General features: G+C 33.1%; 1 protein-coding gene across 1 annotated transcript in view; it reads right to left on the reverse strand.

The window, feature by feature from the left end:
- The window catches only part of ROBO2 (roundabout guidance receptor 2), a 600911-nt gene that overhangs the window by 109882 nt on the left and 475746 nt on the right, over positions 1–15283 (reverse strand). Inside the window, exons 9-13 of the mRNA XM_063077978.1 lie at positions 13287–13458; positions 8173–8378; positions 3684–3765; positions 3096–3258; positions 1354–1520 (exon numbers count right to left, since the gene is read on the reverse strand). Coding sequence (XP_062934048.1) covers positions 1354–1520; positions 3096–3258; positions 3684–3765; positions 8173–8378; positions 13287–13458 — 790 coding nt within the window. The remainder of the gene's footprint in view (positions 1–1353; positions 1521–3095; positions 3259–3683; positions 3766–8172; positions 8379–13286; positions 13459–15283) is intronic.

The raw sequence follows: 15283 nt of genomic DNA on the forward strand, positions 1-15283 counted from the left end.
CAAGTTCAGTAATTTAATTTACTCATTAAATTCAGACACACCAAAAACAATTGGATCTAGGTGAGGTAAAATATAACTAGTTTCAGGTCTTCAAATTCCTTGTTGTGCCTTTTCTTTCTCTAGAGACAAGTTCGTTACCTACAGGCCCTTTATCATCATGGAAAATTAATCACATTACTGCTTAGAGAACAATAGCAAAGTGGCATTCCCTCCTCCCTTGACTGTCATCATGTCAGCAACGTTACAAAGTCACGTGATGACTATTTCACTAGATTCCTTTAAGGCGCCTTTCTCTGTTATAATAGCATGCTGGTTACCATCACTGAACTACATTGTAATTATAATAATATTTTATGGCTGTATGGTGCTTTTCATAGCATAAAAATACTACTTTGAATTATATCTTGTTCAAAGCCTTTTACAAATAAGAAATAATTAACCCTTTCTCAAAAACCCTATGGGAAGTAGGTTATAACAGTAATAAAGCCACCATTTCTACTTTATTAATTCCCTTCACCTGCTTCTTGGGAAGGAAGGGAAACTAGGATGTACATTAAACCTCGGATGCCAGTGACTTCTCACTTTAAAGAGACAGACTACTAAAGATGAGATAAAGTAACCTTCATTTTGAAATTATATTTTAATATTCTGGGTTTTTAAAAAATATTAGTCGAAGGAATTGCATGCCTGCTTGCCTCAGGAAGGCTTGGTTTACTGCTTTCTGAGACAAATTACTCTTTTGAATACATGATTTATTAAAATACATTGTAGTAGTGGTTGTCAAACTTAAGCATCAGCATCACTTGGAGGGTATGTTAAAACAGACACTGGGCCCCAACTCCAGAGCTTTTGAGTTGGAGCCTAGAAATCGGTTTCTAACTGTTCCAGGTGATGCAGATGCTGTTTACCTGGGATCTACACTTTGCAAACCATTGCACTATAAAAACAGAATCCCTGAACAATAGCAAATAATTCTGATACCCGTATCTGGACATCTATTTATTAAATTTTACTACTCTGCTATTGTATAATTAATTTCAAAGAAGGAGAAACATCTTTCCTCCCTCTGGCATATAATAATTGAGCCCTAATTTAGTGGATTCACTCTTCCTCTGTAGATATACCCAATTATTTTGTTTATTTTTTACTGAATAGATCCTGAAAGCTCCAGAAAGAGAACACACCTCACCAAGATGAATAACAAGCTTTCTTCTCTTCATGGATAAAGTCTAGTGAATCATTATAAAAAGTGATGCAGGCACATTTCCTTTTCCTCATGCAATCCCCTTGCTCTTGAATATCTGTTTGATGCTTCCTTCCAGAATCAGGCATGTTCATAGCTATTGAAATTACCTTGTGTGCGCACAGGATCTGACATAGGGCTTGGGTCACTGAGACCTTGGGGGTTGATTGCTCTGACCATGAATAAGTAGATTGTATTGGGCCGCAGTCCTCTCACAGTATAGAGGGTGGTCTTTACATGGTTCGCCACCGTCTGCCAGCTATTGCTCACTGATTGGCTGAAACATGAACAGAAATGTCATTTAAAGAACAGTCATAAAGGTATTAGAAATGGAGTTGGGTATCAATGACAAAGGTTAATGGCTGAAAATTAAACACACACACACACAACACTTGAAGTGTTCAGCCCAATAAATGAAACACTTGGATGATTTCAGTTTATTCAACAACAAAGCCGAGCCCACCTAACAGAAGTGCCATGCACAACAAAATTAAACTCAGCCCAGGAGATGTGACAGCCCTTTGCTAATGCACAGCAGCCCACTAAATGAATACCTGTAAAAGGAACAGAGGCCAAGATCACAACATCAAGTTTATACAATAAGTATGGTCCTCGTAAATGTATATATATACCTTGAAAAGAATTAACCTGTAGAAAGAATAAATGGACTACAGAGTAAATTATGCCAATACATTTTCCTGTTACAAGGTGTGTTTTCTTTTGCATCAATTCCACATGCAATATTATAATAGAGCCTTCTAAAACTATATATCTGTAAAAGAAGAAAGGAAGCAAGTAATGAATATTTTCCCTTGGTTACATTTTTAACAAATTGTACATTATACAGTATCGTGGCTTCTCATCTCAGAATGGTGAAATACCTCTGAATCTGTGTGTGTGGACCCCTTAACAGCCATCCACAGTGGATGTCATTTTAGAACACTTTGTCTAAGGTCAAATATTTTGCTCAGAATAAGAAAAAAATGTGATTTTTCAGGGCCATCTATTTTTCAGATGTACTTAAGCATAGAAGCACAAAAATGAAGAAAAATAGTATTTTGAAATTTGAAAACTATCATTACATTAAATATATATTAGAGAAGCCTCAAATGAAAGTCATCTTTTGTTCTAATGTTTACAAAGAAGAGTGGTTATCCTTTAAACTTTATATAAATGTCAAATAGAAGCACATTGAATATGAAAGTACATTTTCCCACTTGTGGAAGTATTTTATCAATATTCCCATAGACAATTTAGTATTTGTTAATTTATAGTCTATATCTTTAAATTGATGAGAATTATTTCAAATAACACATGGAAACATCTTTTCCTTTCAGCAATTGTAAATACATGGAATCGATTTCTTAATTCTGGTTTTTAATTCTCTCTCAAGTATATCCAATAGATGTATTCAAATATATAGCATAGAAACATTGAAATTATTTTACATTCTCCTCTAATTATTAGGAATGAAGATTCCAGAGTCCCATGACTCAATAAACATTGCTTAATTTTAAAAAGTGCCTGTGCCTAATTAAATTATTTTCTGCCTAGTTCTAATGCCCAAATTCTCATCTACAGTCCCTACAATGGTCAGAGTAAAGAAAGAAGCTATGTTATGAACTAGATTCCTAAAGACCTAGGTATGAACAATGCACAATTACTCTTATAATTAAGTCATAAATAAAAAAGTAAAGTCTGTTTTTGAGTCAAGTCATATATAAAAGATAAATTCTTAAATTGCATTTATTGAACATGTCCTTAAAATAAAACAGCAGGACAGCTCAGGGGATATCTTAGGATACAGGAGCTACAGCAAAACCCAACGGGGAAAACAGGATTTGTTCCATACCTGAAAGCCTCAATGATATATGCACTCGCTGGAAGGGTTCCAGGGGTACCTGGTTGCCAGGACAAGGTGACACTGTTTTTAGTAACATCAGTGACCTGTGGTTTGGATGGTGGCCCTGGCAGGTCATTTAAATCATAATTTTTACTGATTGTTGCTCCAGATTCTATAGAAGACAGACAGAAAAAACTTCATTCCTGATTGCATAAGCTGACAGTAACATTAACAATATTAAAGGAGCTGACCTAGACAGTGAACAATTTGTCTCCATAAATCAGAAGTACGTAAGTGAATATCTGCTTTTCCTACATGCTAATAAATGTAAGCTTTACTTTTACACATGATCACTAGAGTTGCTTGCACTTCAGAAGAAGTAAAATAAGATTATCAAAGGCAAATGTGTTAAATTCCACAAATGCAATGATATATGCCAACTGTACAGAAATTAAAAAGGGGCATTGAATGTAAAGACTTAGATTTACATTCAATAAATTTAAAGCCTTGGTCTCTCCTTCACTTGTTATTTAATAATGAACTATCTCTAACAGGGGCTCAAGATTCTGCTGCTAATGTAATTCACAAAGAATTCACCTGCCACATCCAGAACTGCACTCCAGGAAGTCTCCCCACTTGAACTTGTAGCCACACAAGTATAAGTGCCAGTATCAGAAATCTAGTGTGAATAGAAGGGAGAGAATTAACTTGTTTAGTCAATTTGTAAAATAATTACTCAATATCAACCAGGCAATATTTCTTAAAATGAGGTGTATATTTGGCTGTCCAAATTATGCAGTAGAGTCGATCTAAATTCTTTTTTTTTTTTTCTTGGACAGTAGCAAAAGGCTTTTAGAAAGGATTGATAATAATCAATTCCTCTAATATGTAGAATATTAAAATAAACTCATAATAGCATTAATTCAAAGGGTTTTCTATTATATTTCTGCAACTAAATATTATTTTTCTGATAAACTCTATTGGTCTCTCTTTCTTGCTCCATGGTAATATTATCTTTTAACTCCATTTTATGGTGGGATTTTACTGTGTCAGAGTAAACAACTCTGGACAACTCAGGACAGAATTTATTCAGAATCTTATGAACTTACAGAGAATCAGTAATACAAAGCTTTCTTTTCTATCTCAAATAAACTATACATTATTATATATTATTATATATATTATTATTTATTATATTAATAATAAAATTTACCCAAAATTAAATAAGCAATGAGATAATAAGGGGCCATGCTTCCTTTCTTTTGAAAGATGTGGAGAAAAATGAAGAAAAAAATAAATGAGTAAATAAAAAGGAAAACTAAATCTTTCTCTTTAAAGAATTCAGTACTCACTTACATGTTAATTGTAACAATGTGACAGCGAATAAAATAAGTTTGTATCACTAAAACAAACCAAACAGATCTATATAATCACTTCAATTTAGAACTGAAAGGGGACATACAAATCATCTAATACATAATTCTTTTTAGGCATACTTAGAAACTGACATTTTGATGATCATTTAAAATGTTTTTGTTTATTTCTTGAACAGTGGCAAAAGACTTTTAGAAAGAATTGATAAAAATCAAGTTTTCTTTTACAAATATAAAAGGCAGAAAGAAGTCCTAAGATCAACAAAACATGTAACTCAAAAATCCTCACTGTGGGTGAGCCCCGGTGGTTTACATGGCAAACAACATTCGTTTGCCTTAGTTTAAGGGAGAAGGAACAGTGACTCTAGGAAGAGAATAGACACCCAAGTAGAATAGGGCAAGGCAGAAGGGGCAGGGTTAAAATTCCGTAATGAACATGAGTCTGATTGTTGATGAAATATGAAAGTTCACGGAATATTATATCTTCTGGGTTCAAAATGTGAGTGTGTGGATGACTCAAGCTTTCAGAATTGATTCTCAGGTAAATCATTAGCGCATGGATGTTACTGCCATTCCACCGTTTTAATTGATTTTAAATGTTATTATATATTTTAACTTAAGCTTCAAATTGCTCTGGCATGTCATTCTTTGCCATATTATCTCAGCACAATTGTCTTCCATTACACAGAGGGATGATGGGGATAGCCATTGTGGAAAGAGCCATTTTTTCAAATGTGGCTGTGTGCGCATTTGTAGTCATTAGAACTCTTTGCATTTAAGAAGCATCACTCACAAACTAAATATAACGAGCGGAGGTTGGATTTTAATGGGATGTTCATTTGAATATGGTCTGTGAAAGAGTAAAAGAATTTGCATTTTATTATAGCTGTTGAACTAAAATGTAGCACTTGTTATTACGTGCAAATGCTAAAAGAAAAGTGTGTAGGTAATGCTTTTTAACTGCATATCCTTGTCACTGTGTGGAGATACAAGTCTGACATTAGCTGTGGTAGGTATGTTTTAATGAGAACTGGAATATTCTACCTCTCAAAAGATTTAGTTACCAATTAGCTGGACGATGAGAACACAGTATTCATCATGTTATTTTTTCCCTTGCATTAAGTACTAAAAAAGGAACAGTGAGACACGGAGGAATATGACCTATAGAAACCTTCTCTTGACTGTAAGAGTGAAATACTGGAAAGCCCATTTATACCTCTGTTTAAAGACAGTCACCTTACAGATAAAGAACAACATTTTCATTTTGGCATTTATCAAAAGTGATACTAAAAGCCTAAATATCATTACTAAAACTCACTCTCGTATCACTATCATCATTACCACATTCCTTTTTATTCCTTTAACTTTAGATAACTTTTGCATGTTTTCCATCCTCATCCTTTTACCCTTAACCAAGTGCTTTAAAAAGAGATGAATGTGTCGACACCCACTATCACCTATGTATCACCTTGCACACTTGGCTGAAGACAAGCCCCCAGGAGCTGGCATCTCAGAGAGACTGCTCAGAGCCTGTCAGGAGGCTCAAAGTTTGTTTGACATCATCAAGCACCCACCTTTAATTACTTCTTTCAAACACTACCAGGGATCTTGACTATTAAAGCACACCCTTTAATTTAGAGATACAGTGAAAATGCATTAACCTCCATGGCCAAGTCTTCTTTTAGCCCAGAGAATGGTTAGACTGTTTTTATGCAAAGAGAGTTGGCATTAACTTTTTAATAATTTCCATTTTGTTCAAAGCAGGTTAACAATTAATTTACAATCACTAAAAAGGCTAAAAGCAGTTGTATTCATTTATTTTTCTTTTGAACTTGGCAACATTTTTCTACTTAAAGCAATAATTAATTTCTATGTCTCAAAATTAAAGTTAAAATTACATATATAAAAATTATATTAATAAGTTAAAATGTTATTTATGAGTGTGTGTGTGTAGATAAGTGCCACAAAAATAGTCATTCTTCCTTTTTGGTGTATATATATCAGATAAAGAACCAGGTAAGCATGTAATTGTAAGTATTCCCATTGCAGAAGAAGAATCTTCCAAATCGTGATCATTTGAAAATGCATGTAGTAAAAATTTTTTACCATCTTCCCTGGCTTTTGAATGGGAAAATTGAACAACATTGTTTTGTTTGTTGGTTTTTCTTTATCTTATTTCCCAATTTTTACCTAGCCAGCAGATTCTACTAATTGCTCTTCCACCGAATCACTTTAAGTCAATTTTTCTTCATGCACTTTTAATCAGCTATCTTAGTTATGGCTCTCATCCCCAATCTTGTGATTATTATAATATACTCTCATAGCCTTTGCTGCATGGGGTAGGGGAGGGAGGAGTGGATGAAGACTTACTGTACTGGGTCCAATGACTTAAATATTATACTGGTGCAGTGAGGACAGGTGGCCCCATGAGAACAACTGCCCAGTATTCACACCTTATGTAATCCCTCACTTAAAGTGAGGGTGGGACCTATTAATTTGCTTTTGGACAACAGAATAGTGCAAGGGTGTCAGGATGTCACATTTGTGGTTATGCTATATAGGATTGTAATGCCCATCTTGCTAGAAAACTCTCTTCCTTGCTGACTTTAAGAAAGCAACTAGGGGCTGGCCAGTTAGTTCAGTTGGTTAGAGTGCCACGTGATTACACCAAAGTCAAGTGCTCAGATCCCCTTAACAGCCAGCCACCAAAAACTAAAAATCAGAAAGAAAAAAAAAAAAGAAAGAAAGCAACTAGTCATATCAGAAGATCCACATGACAAGGGATTAAAGGCAGCCTCTAGCCAACAGCCAGGAAGAAGTTAAAGTTGTTAGTCCAGTAGCCACAAGGAACTGAATGCTACCAATAATCGTGTTGCTTGGAAGCAAATCCATCCTCAGTCAATCATCTTGAAATGAGACCACAACCCTAATTGATACTTGATTGTAGCCTTGTGAGACCATGAAGCAGAAGACCTAGCTAAGTCATGCCCAGGCTCCTAACTCACAGAAACTCTGAGCTAATAGATGTGCATTCCTTTAAGCTTTTATGGTTTTGCCAATATTGATACTTAGTATAGATAACTGATATTTAGAAGTAGATATTTATTGTGAGTTGGTCCTGAAGCAAGTCCAACTCGTTAAGTTGCCAGGAATGGACATTCTCTATCATGTAAACTTTAGTTAAAAGACCCCTAATGGCTTGTTCTTGTCCATGAGTTTAAATCTAAACTCCACAGAAACTTAACCTAAAATCTAAGAATTCCATCACCTAGCCAAACCTGCCTCCTGTGTACTCATCTCTTTATTTTTTTCCCCATAACTGTTGGGCCAAACCAATTGATCTACATTTCCCTACTATCTTCCTCTGTTAATAATAGTAAATTAGAAGTATTTGTCCCTTTCAAATTATTTTAAATATCTTACTAGCATTAACTTTGTGTATTTAAGATTTCCAGTTCCATGGATTACATACACACAGAATGTGATGCAGGAGTAAAAAGTTTTTATGTCTGTTATGAATCTATGAGTAACATAAGAACAATGCCTTCCCTCTAATTTCAGTTAATCATTTTTTGAATAGTAAATAACATGACCTTTTAAAAAATGTATAGCAATTATGCTGTGATGTAAGATTTTAAGTTACCATACAGTTTTTCCCTAGAGAAGTACTTATGTTGAGATGAAGATTCAAATACAAGTTGAAGATTACTTACCCGTAAATTCTTAATCTGAAGTGTTCCCTGCTCTTGTATAGTTGCTCGTGGGTCTCTACCCAGAAAAGTAAATCCCTCCTTTAACCAGCTAATTACAGGAAGAGGATCACCGGTGGCTTTACATTTCAGTAATGCTGTACCATCTACGGCTAGCGTTTGGTTGGCTGGGCCTTGTAGAATTATGGGTGGAGGTCTATCTGTCAAAACTGGGGAATAAAGATATTTTCAGGATATTTTAACTTCTGTGAAATCCAGTAGTTTTGATATATTGACATTGAAAGTAAGATTAAAGCTCCAAAACCATACATACTACTTGTAACTTACTCTGCATATTCTATAGTTATCATATATCTATCATCTGTACATATTATACATACATCTATTGATAATATACCAAGGCCATACTATTGTTTATAATTCACTCTGCATTACGTGTAATTAAAATGATGTTGGGATAAATTCTGACATTTTTGGAAAGCTTAACTCTGTTGAGAGGCTTAGTCATATTAAAATTAAAATTAAAATACAGATAGGTTATGGTAGTCATTATAAAATGTTCATTTTACCTCTCATATACATTTTTTTTTTTTTTTTTGGTCTTTTTGTGACCGGTAAGGGGATCGCAACCCTTGGCTTGGTGTCGTCCGCACTGCGCTCAGCCAGTGAGCGCACCGGCCATTCCTATATAGGATCCGAACCCGCGGCGGGAGCGCCACTGTGCTCCCAAGCGCTGCACTCTCCCGAGTGCGCCATGGGGCCGGCCCTCTCATATACATATTTAAGAAAGCCTGTGGAGCATAATATGAATAGAGTCAATTTTCACTTCTGCTTTTATTATAAATATATGCATAAAATATAAGTTCACCCAACATGGCATCAGTTGTATGCTGTATTTATATAGGCTGAAATATTTCTGTTGATTTTAAAGTATTAAATCATAACTTATTTCCAAAATTTTGACACTAGATCTTCAAATTACCATCATATCATATGGATGATTTTGACTTAATTAGTGCTTACAATTAAGCAAAGAAAAGCAGTCTAGTTAGACTATTATTATGTGATGATAAAAAGAGTTTTCATTCAAAAATCAGTGTTTCATATATATCAATTCCTGTGCTCTTTTGGGTAAATATTCCATAATTTCAAAAACTTTTAATTCAGTGTTCTTTCTGTTTATGAAATATTGTTTTGTAGCAGCATCTTCTGTGCCTCAGAAGTATTTAATAATGATTTAAGAAGCACATCAGAATGTATAGCATTATTTAAGTGGTTAATGGAAATATGGAGTTAACTGGAGGTAAGGTTACATCTAGAACTCATTAGACGGTCACTTCATAACCTAAGTGATGTGTCCAGGACCAAGGAAGGCTTTCTTAAAAGAAAGTTCTATAAACTTTAAAATAGACAGCATAGACTTTGGTTAATTATACAAAATACGCTTGCTAGTATATATATATACATATATATATAGTATAGATGATAATATGTACATTATATATATAGTATATATGATAATATGTACATTATATATATAAAGTATATATGATAATATGTACATTATATATATATATAACATATATATACAAAGACTTCCACAGAAAGAAAAAAGAGTGGTGGATTCTAATTATCGCTAAGTAACTATGGTGAGAAATAGTGTCTTTTCTCAGAAAGGTCACCATGTATCACAATATACGTAATCAAAAAAGTAATTTTGCTTAATGCTCTGATATCCTTTGTCCACCAGCTTTCATAAATACCAGTTTATATGACTGTTTCCCAATCTACATTATCATCTTTATTACTAGAGTTCCCAGTTTAGGGGAATAAAACATTAAAATTAAACAGGCCTTTCAAAGCCTACCATGAGAAAGTCAATCAATTTTAATTTAAATTAGAAGTTATGATATAGGTCCCATACATACCAATATACTGTGAATTCCAATCAACCTAAACATACTATATCAATTACAAAAACTCAAGATAAACAATGAAAAATTGTTTGGTGTTCACAAACAAAAATTAAAACCATTTATTTCACTGATTTTCTTGATCAAATTCTTCATTTTAGAAGTAAAAAAGATAATCTTAGGAGAATGTGGAAGCACAATATTATAACAATTCTGGCACATCTGGCCATGATTGGGCAAACAAATTCAAACTGAAAATTTCATGGAATTTATTTTCTTTGTGGGTCAAAAATAGAAGGCCAATGTACAAAACATTTTGAATAATTTTCAGTTTATTGAGAAAATGAGTCTGCATTACCAGAGTAGAACTTATTTATTAAATTTTAAATGATGTTACTGATTTGTTTCAAATTAAATACCAATATAGAATTCATGTAACTTCTTATAACTTGATTTTATTGTCATATCCTTGAAATCATTAGATGCAGCCAAAGGTCATCTAATTAGTTTTTTTCTTTTTTAATTTAACTGCCCAATTGAGTACTTCTTTGTCTTTTGAATGAATTTGATCAATAAAGTAATTGAAAATCTGTCCAGAAAGAATTTTCAGTTCAAGAATGTTATGGGTGAAAGATGACCACAGGTTTCCATGACACTAAGGCCAAAGGTTAAATGAACATTTAGGGTTCCCAGTGATCTGTGAACAGGTTCATGATCTTCTCTAACTATGCATTATAAATCCTCAATAAACCATTCCTATAATATCATGGTGCAACATTTATTGTCAATATAATATATAAATACATTTTGTCTCTCCGGTCCTTTTAGATTCTATTGGCTCTACTCGTAGAATTCTCATTAAAATTTTCTAATTTTGTGTGAGAAAAAGAGCAGAAGAAAAGAAACGAAGAACTGTGCCAGTGAATTAATGAGAAAGTCTTTAAAAGGAATATTTTGAAGCTCAAATATATTAAATCATCTCAGCTCAATCTATAGCTAGTAAATTTATTACTCAACACAGCAACTTTCATCACCATTAGCAATCTCATCTTATATGAATGTTTGAATTAAAAAATTTCCAAGAAATGAGTCTCAGTGCAAAAATGTAACAACAGAAACTTTGCTATAGATAGAATAATCACTTGTTTCTCTGAACATGACATATGTTTTCATTCTACAATGGAATTTCAATTGGCTCTAAATTGCCCTGAATCATACCAAGAAAATTTGTTCAAAATGAAAATGATGAACCACATATTACTCAATCGTTAACCAATCTGAAAAATTAAAACTCTGAATAGAAGATGAAGCCGTCAGCCAATGTGGCAACTTAATATTTAGAGACAGTTATTTATAATAAATGTGTGTGTGTGTGTATAAATATATATATAGGTCTTGAAGTTAGATTTTTTTTTTTACTGTCAAATCAATAACTCTGTAACTTCCATTCAATGTTTCTGCAAAAGTATCTTGACTTTGTGATTGCTTATTTAAGTGAAAATCAATGTAGGAATTAATATTTAAGCCAGTTGTAGCAAAAGTTTCAGAGCCATCTCAGTTCTCAGTCATCAGAAAATTTACACTTGGTCATCACTCTTTTAATTTTGACCTCAGAAATGAAGACAGAATAACTACTGCTTTGAGATACCGTCAACGAACATAAGCTCACCGAAGTTTTCCTTTTCATTGCATCAGACATAATTATGAATATCCACCTATTTCATGAACCATAACAGTCACATCAACTAGCTCTTCTAATTAATCAATTCTATTTTCTACAAATATGCTTTGCCTTTTCCATAATATTTTTTTCATTTAGAAACATTTTAGGGTCTGTCTTCTGTAAAAATACTACAAATAGATACTAATAGTAGAATACTATAAGCTAGATTAAAGTAGATATTTGAAGCAGTATGCTTGAAGTGTTTTATAGTAATATAAAATAAAATTTTGGCTTTAGCCAGAATATCTTATTTTCCAAGAATATGTATCTGGACATTTTCGCTGATAGTAGAACACATGAGAACTTTTAAAAGATTAATAATTATTTTTTTATCCTTTTAAAGAAATATGTAGGTACAAAGGATCGAAGGTCTTGCCCATGTAAAGAATTTCTCATCACTGTTACCCTTGAACCTGCCTTCTCCTTTCAGTTCCACAGCAGTAAATCTCTGCAGCATCAGCAGGTGCAGCCCTTAATGACTCAGTGCCTACACAGTCAACGTCTGTCTGTTGTATTTATTCCCACTCCTGATGTGGTGCTGAATCAGGCCATCCCATGGACAGATATTTAAAATACCGCCTTTCTATTAATTTTAAATGACCCTTTAATCTACATATAAATTTGAATTGTATAAAACACATCAAATTTCACCAGCAGAGAAAGAACAGAATGAGTGATGCCATAGACCAAAGTTGTTATATCACAGAAGCCAGCATTTGGAAAAATCAAAAATAAAAATCCTCGCAAATATAAAAGAGCAAAAAAGAATTTTTAATTTAAGACATCAAAGAACAGAAAATAAATTCACGCTCAGAAGTTTACGAAATATCTGAAACTCCCTAGCTGTCAATCGCGACAAATCAGATGCTGGGAAAAAATCAGATTATGCAGAGCCCTACACCCTTTCCAACTTTCACTATGAATGTAGATGCCTCAGTTAAGATTCAAAATACACATGTACAAATAAAAATAATAATTTTAGAAATCATCAGTACTTCGGAAGGTATTTAATTAATTTAACTTCTTGAATGTATAACATAGGAATGTCATAATTTGATTAGCTAACTAAAAACTCATCTCTGTTTTACTGATCATATTAAAAGTAGTATCTACTCCTCCTTCTGTAAAATAAAATTATTAATATCCATTAGAAGCAATCATGTCAGCATAAGACTAAATAAAAATATGCAGATTACATTTCTAAACCCAGTGAATATGATGTCATTTCTTTAAAGTCATGCATCACTGTGTTGTAAAGATTATAACAGAATGCCTTTAATGTTCTTCTTTGGGAAAATAAATGGTATTAAATCTGGGAGAATTAGAAACGATTAAAAAATGTTACTTTACCTAGATTCAAATTTAGAAGATAAGTATTGATCTAAAATTCTAAGCATTGATTGGAAAATTCCACATAGTTAATATGTATCTTAAATAAAAATAATTATTTTCATAAGATAAATCTAATAATGGTATCGCACCATCAGTAACCTCCAGTTGAGCTTTTGCTAAAATGCTTCCTGCCACAGTTAAGGCCTGGCAGATGTAGTAACCCGCATCCGAACGCTGAATGTTGGTAATGGTGAGGTCTCCTGTTGGTGTTACTGAGCATCTACTGTTAGGCTGCTGGGGTTGGTTTGGAAAAAGTAGATTCTGCGGAAGCAAACAAAATCTCATCAATATTCTTTTCCCACTCAGAAAGAAAATTACAACATAATGTCACCAACAACTGTTACAATTATGGAAATATGGTTGGAAAAGAAAACACGTACGTTTAAAAATATGTGGTACTGACATGATTAAATGCTTCATAGTGAGTTTTACTGGTAAACTTTTCCCGAATCATGGGGAAATAACATGCTCTAAGTTAGCAAGCTCTAGTTGAAGGAGCAATCATCTGTACTTTAAAAAAATCTGGATCTTTATCTCACCATTTACTCTCTCTCTAACTTTCTGCTGATTAGTTAATATCTTTGAAACAAAGCTCTCCCATCTGTAAAATGGACAGAATATTGCTTATCTAATTTAACTCCTAAAACACTGTGAGGATCTGGACTTCAGCATTAACGTGTATGTGCTTTATAAACTCACAGTACTAAAGAATACAAAATGTAATTCCTGTTGTTCACTTTTTGAATACTTGATGGGCTCAGCTGAATTTGTCCTAAAGGTATTCAAATATGTGTTGAGACTGACAGAAACAGCTGAATCTAATTCTGCTATACCATTTCTGCAGGTCATTACAGCTTTGAAAGGAGCGATGAACAAATACTACAACCTAAGCAAGATTAAGCAAATCATTGAAAATAACAAGAGGATGCAGAATGTTTCTGAAAGCGTGTACGTTACCTTAAGGAAGTTCATACTGCTTTCTTTTTAAAAAAAATTAGTTTACTATATATCTCATGTTAAATATATACAGCTTAATCACTGATTTTTAAAAGTTTTTGTATGGGAGTAGTAACATTAATTTGGATGACCTATGTTGCCTTACTGTTGTTCAATTAAGAAAAACATTTGGGTATAATAAATCATATTGAGGTATGCTTCCAAGTTGGATTATAAATAAGGCCATATCAATTTTTATGTTGTATTTACTCACAAAAAAAGAACATTATAACCCTCTGGGATCTGTTTCTCGATATAGTAATTAATTTTCCAGGTTTGTAATTAAACAGTTGCAATACGTTGCAATCAGGAGGTAATAACATTCAATTAAAGGCACAAGACACATTTTCACCTTAAAATGTTTTTACCCTTGAAGTAATACCAATGGAAGAGGATAAAATAGGGTATTAACACTTTTCAATTACACTAAATGACTTTAATCCTGGAAATGATGTCCTACTTTAATTAGAAGCTCTTCTCTTTATTGCAACATGATGGATGTCCACTTTATTAGATTCGAGTGTGACACTATAAGCCCACTTTACATAAACATTACCATGTTATTAAACTCCTTCTAAAAGGAGTGATGTTTGCTACTAGTCAGGAATGTAATTTCAAAATACTATTTATTGCTCTCTACTAAAACCTGTATTACTATGTAAGGCTAGACATTTTCATATATATATATATATATAAAATATAATTTGAAAACAAGCTAATTCTCTTGTGAAATCCAAATATATTACTGAAATAAACCATCCAAAAGAGAAGGGTCTAAATTTTAAAGCCACTTGAAAATGATACAATAACTCAAAGTGTGCACTTTCCTACAATTAGCCATTAGAATACTAATTTACATAGCACTAATACATCAGATGGGCTTAATTCTCTATGGGATCACTTCCTCTACAATGTAATACCAGTCTACCTTCTAAATGATTCGTTAACATGGAAAACAGCATTTGATTGGGTTTGACCCATCATCTTTATTCCCAGCTTGTATGACATAGGCAAAAGAAAATGGATTACAAGCAAAACCAGGAACTCTGCAGAGCTCTTGTCTTGAGGTTCCTAGATATCCTATTAGTGC

The sequence above is a fragment of the Cynocephalus volans genome, chromosome 1, assembly GCF_027409185.1.
Source record: "Cynocephalus volans isolate mCynVol1 chromosome 1, mCynVol1.pri, whole genome shotgun sequence".
In the NCBI taxonomy this organism is placed as follows: domain Eukaryota; kingdom Metazoa; phylum Chordata; class Mammalia; order Dermoptera; family Cynocephalidae; genus Cynocephalus; species Cynocephalus volans.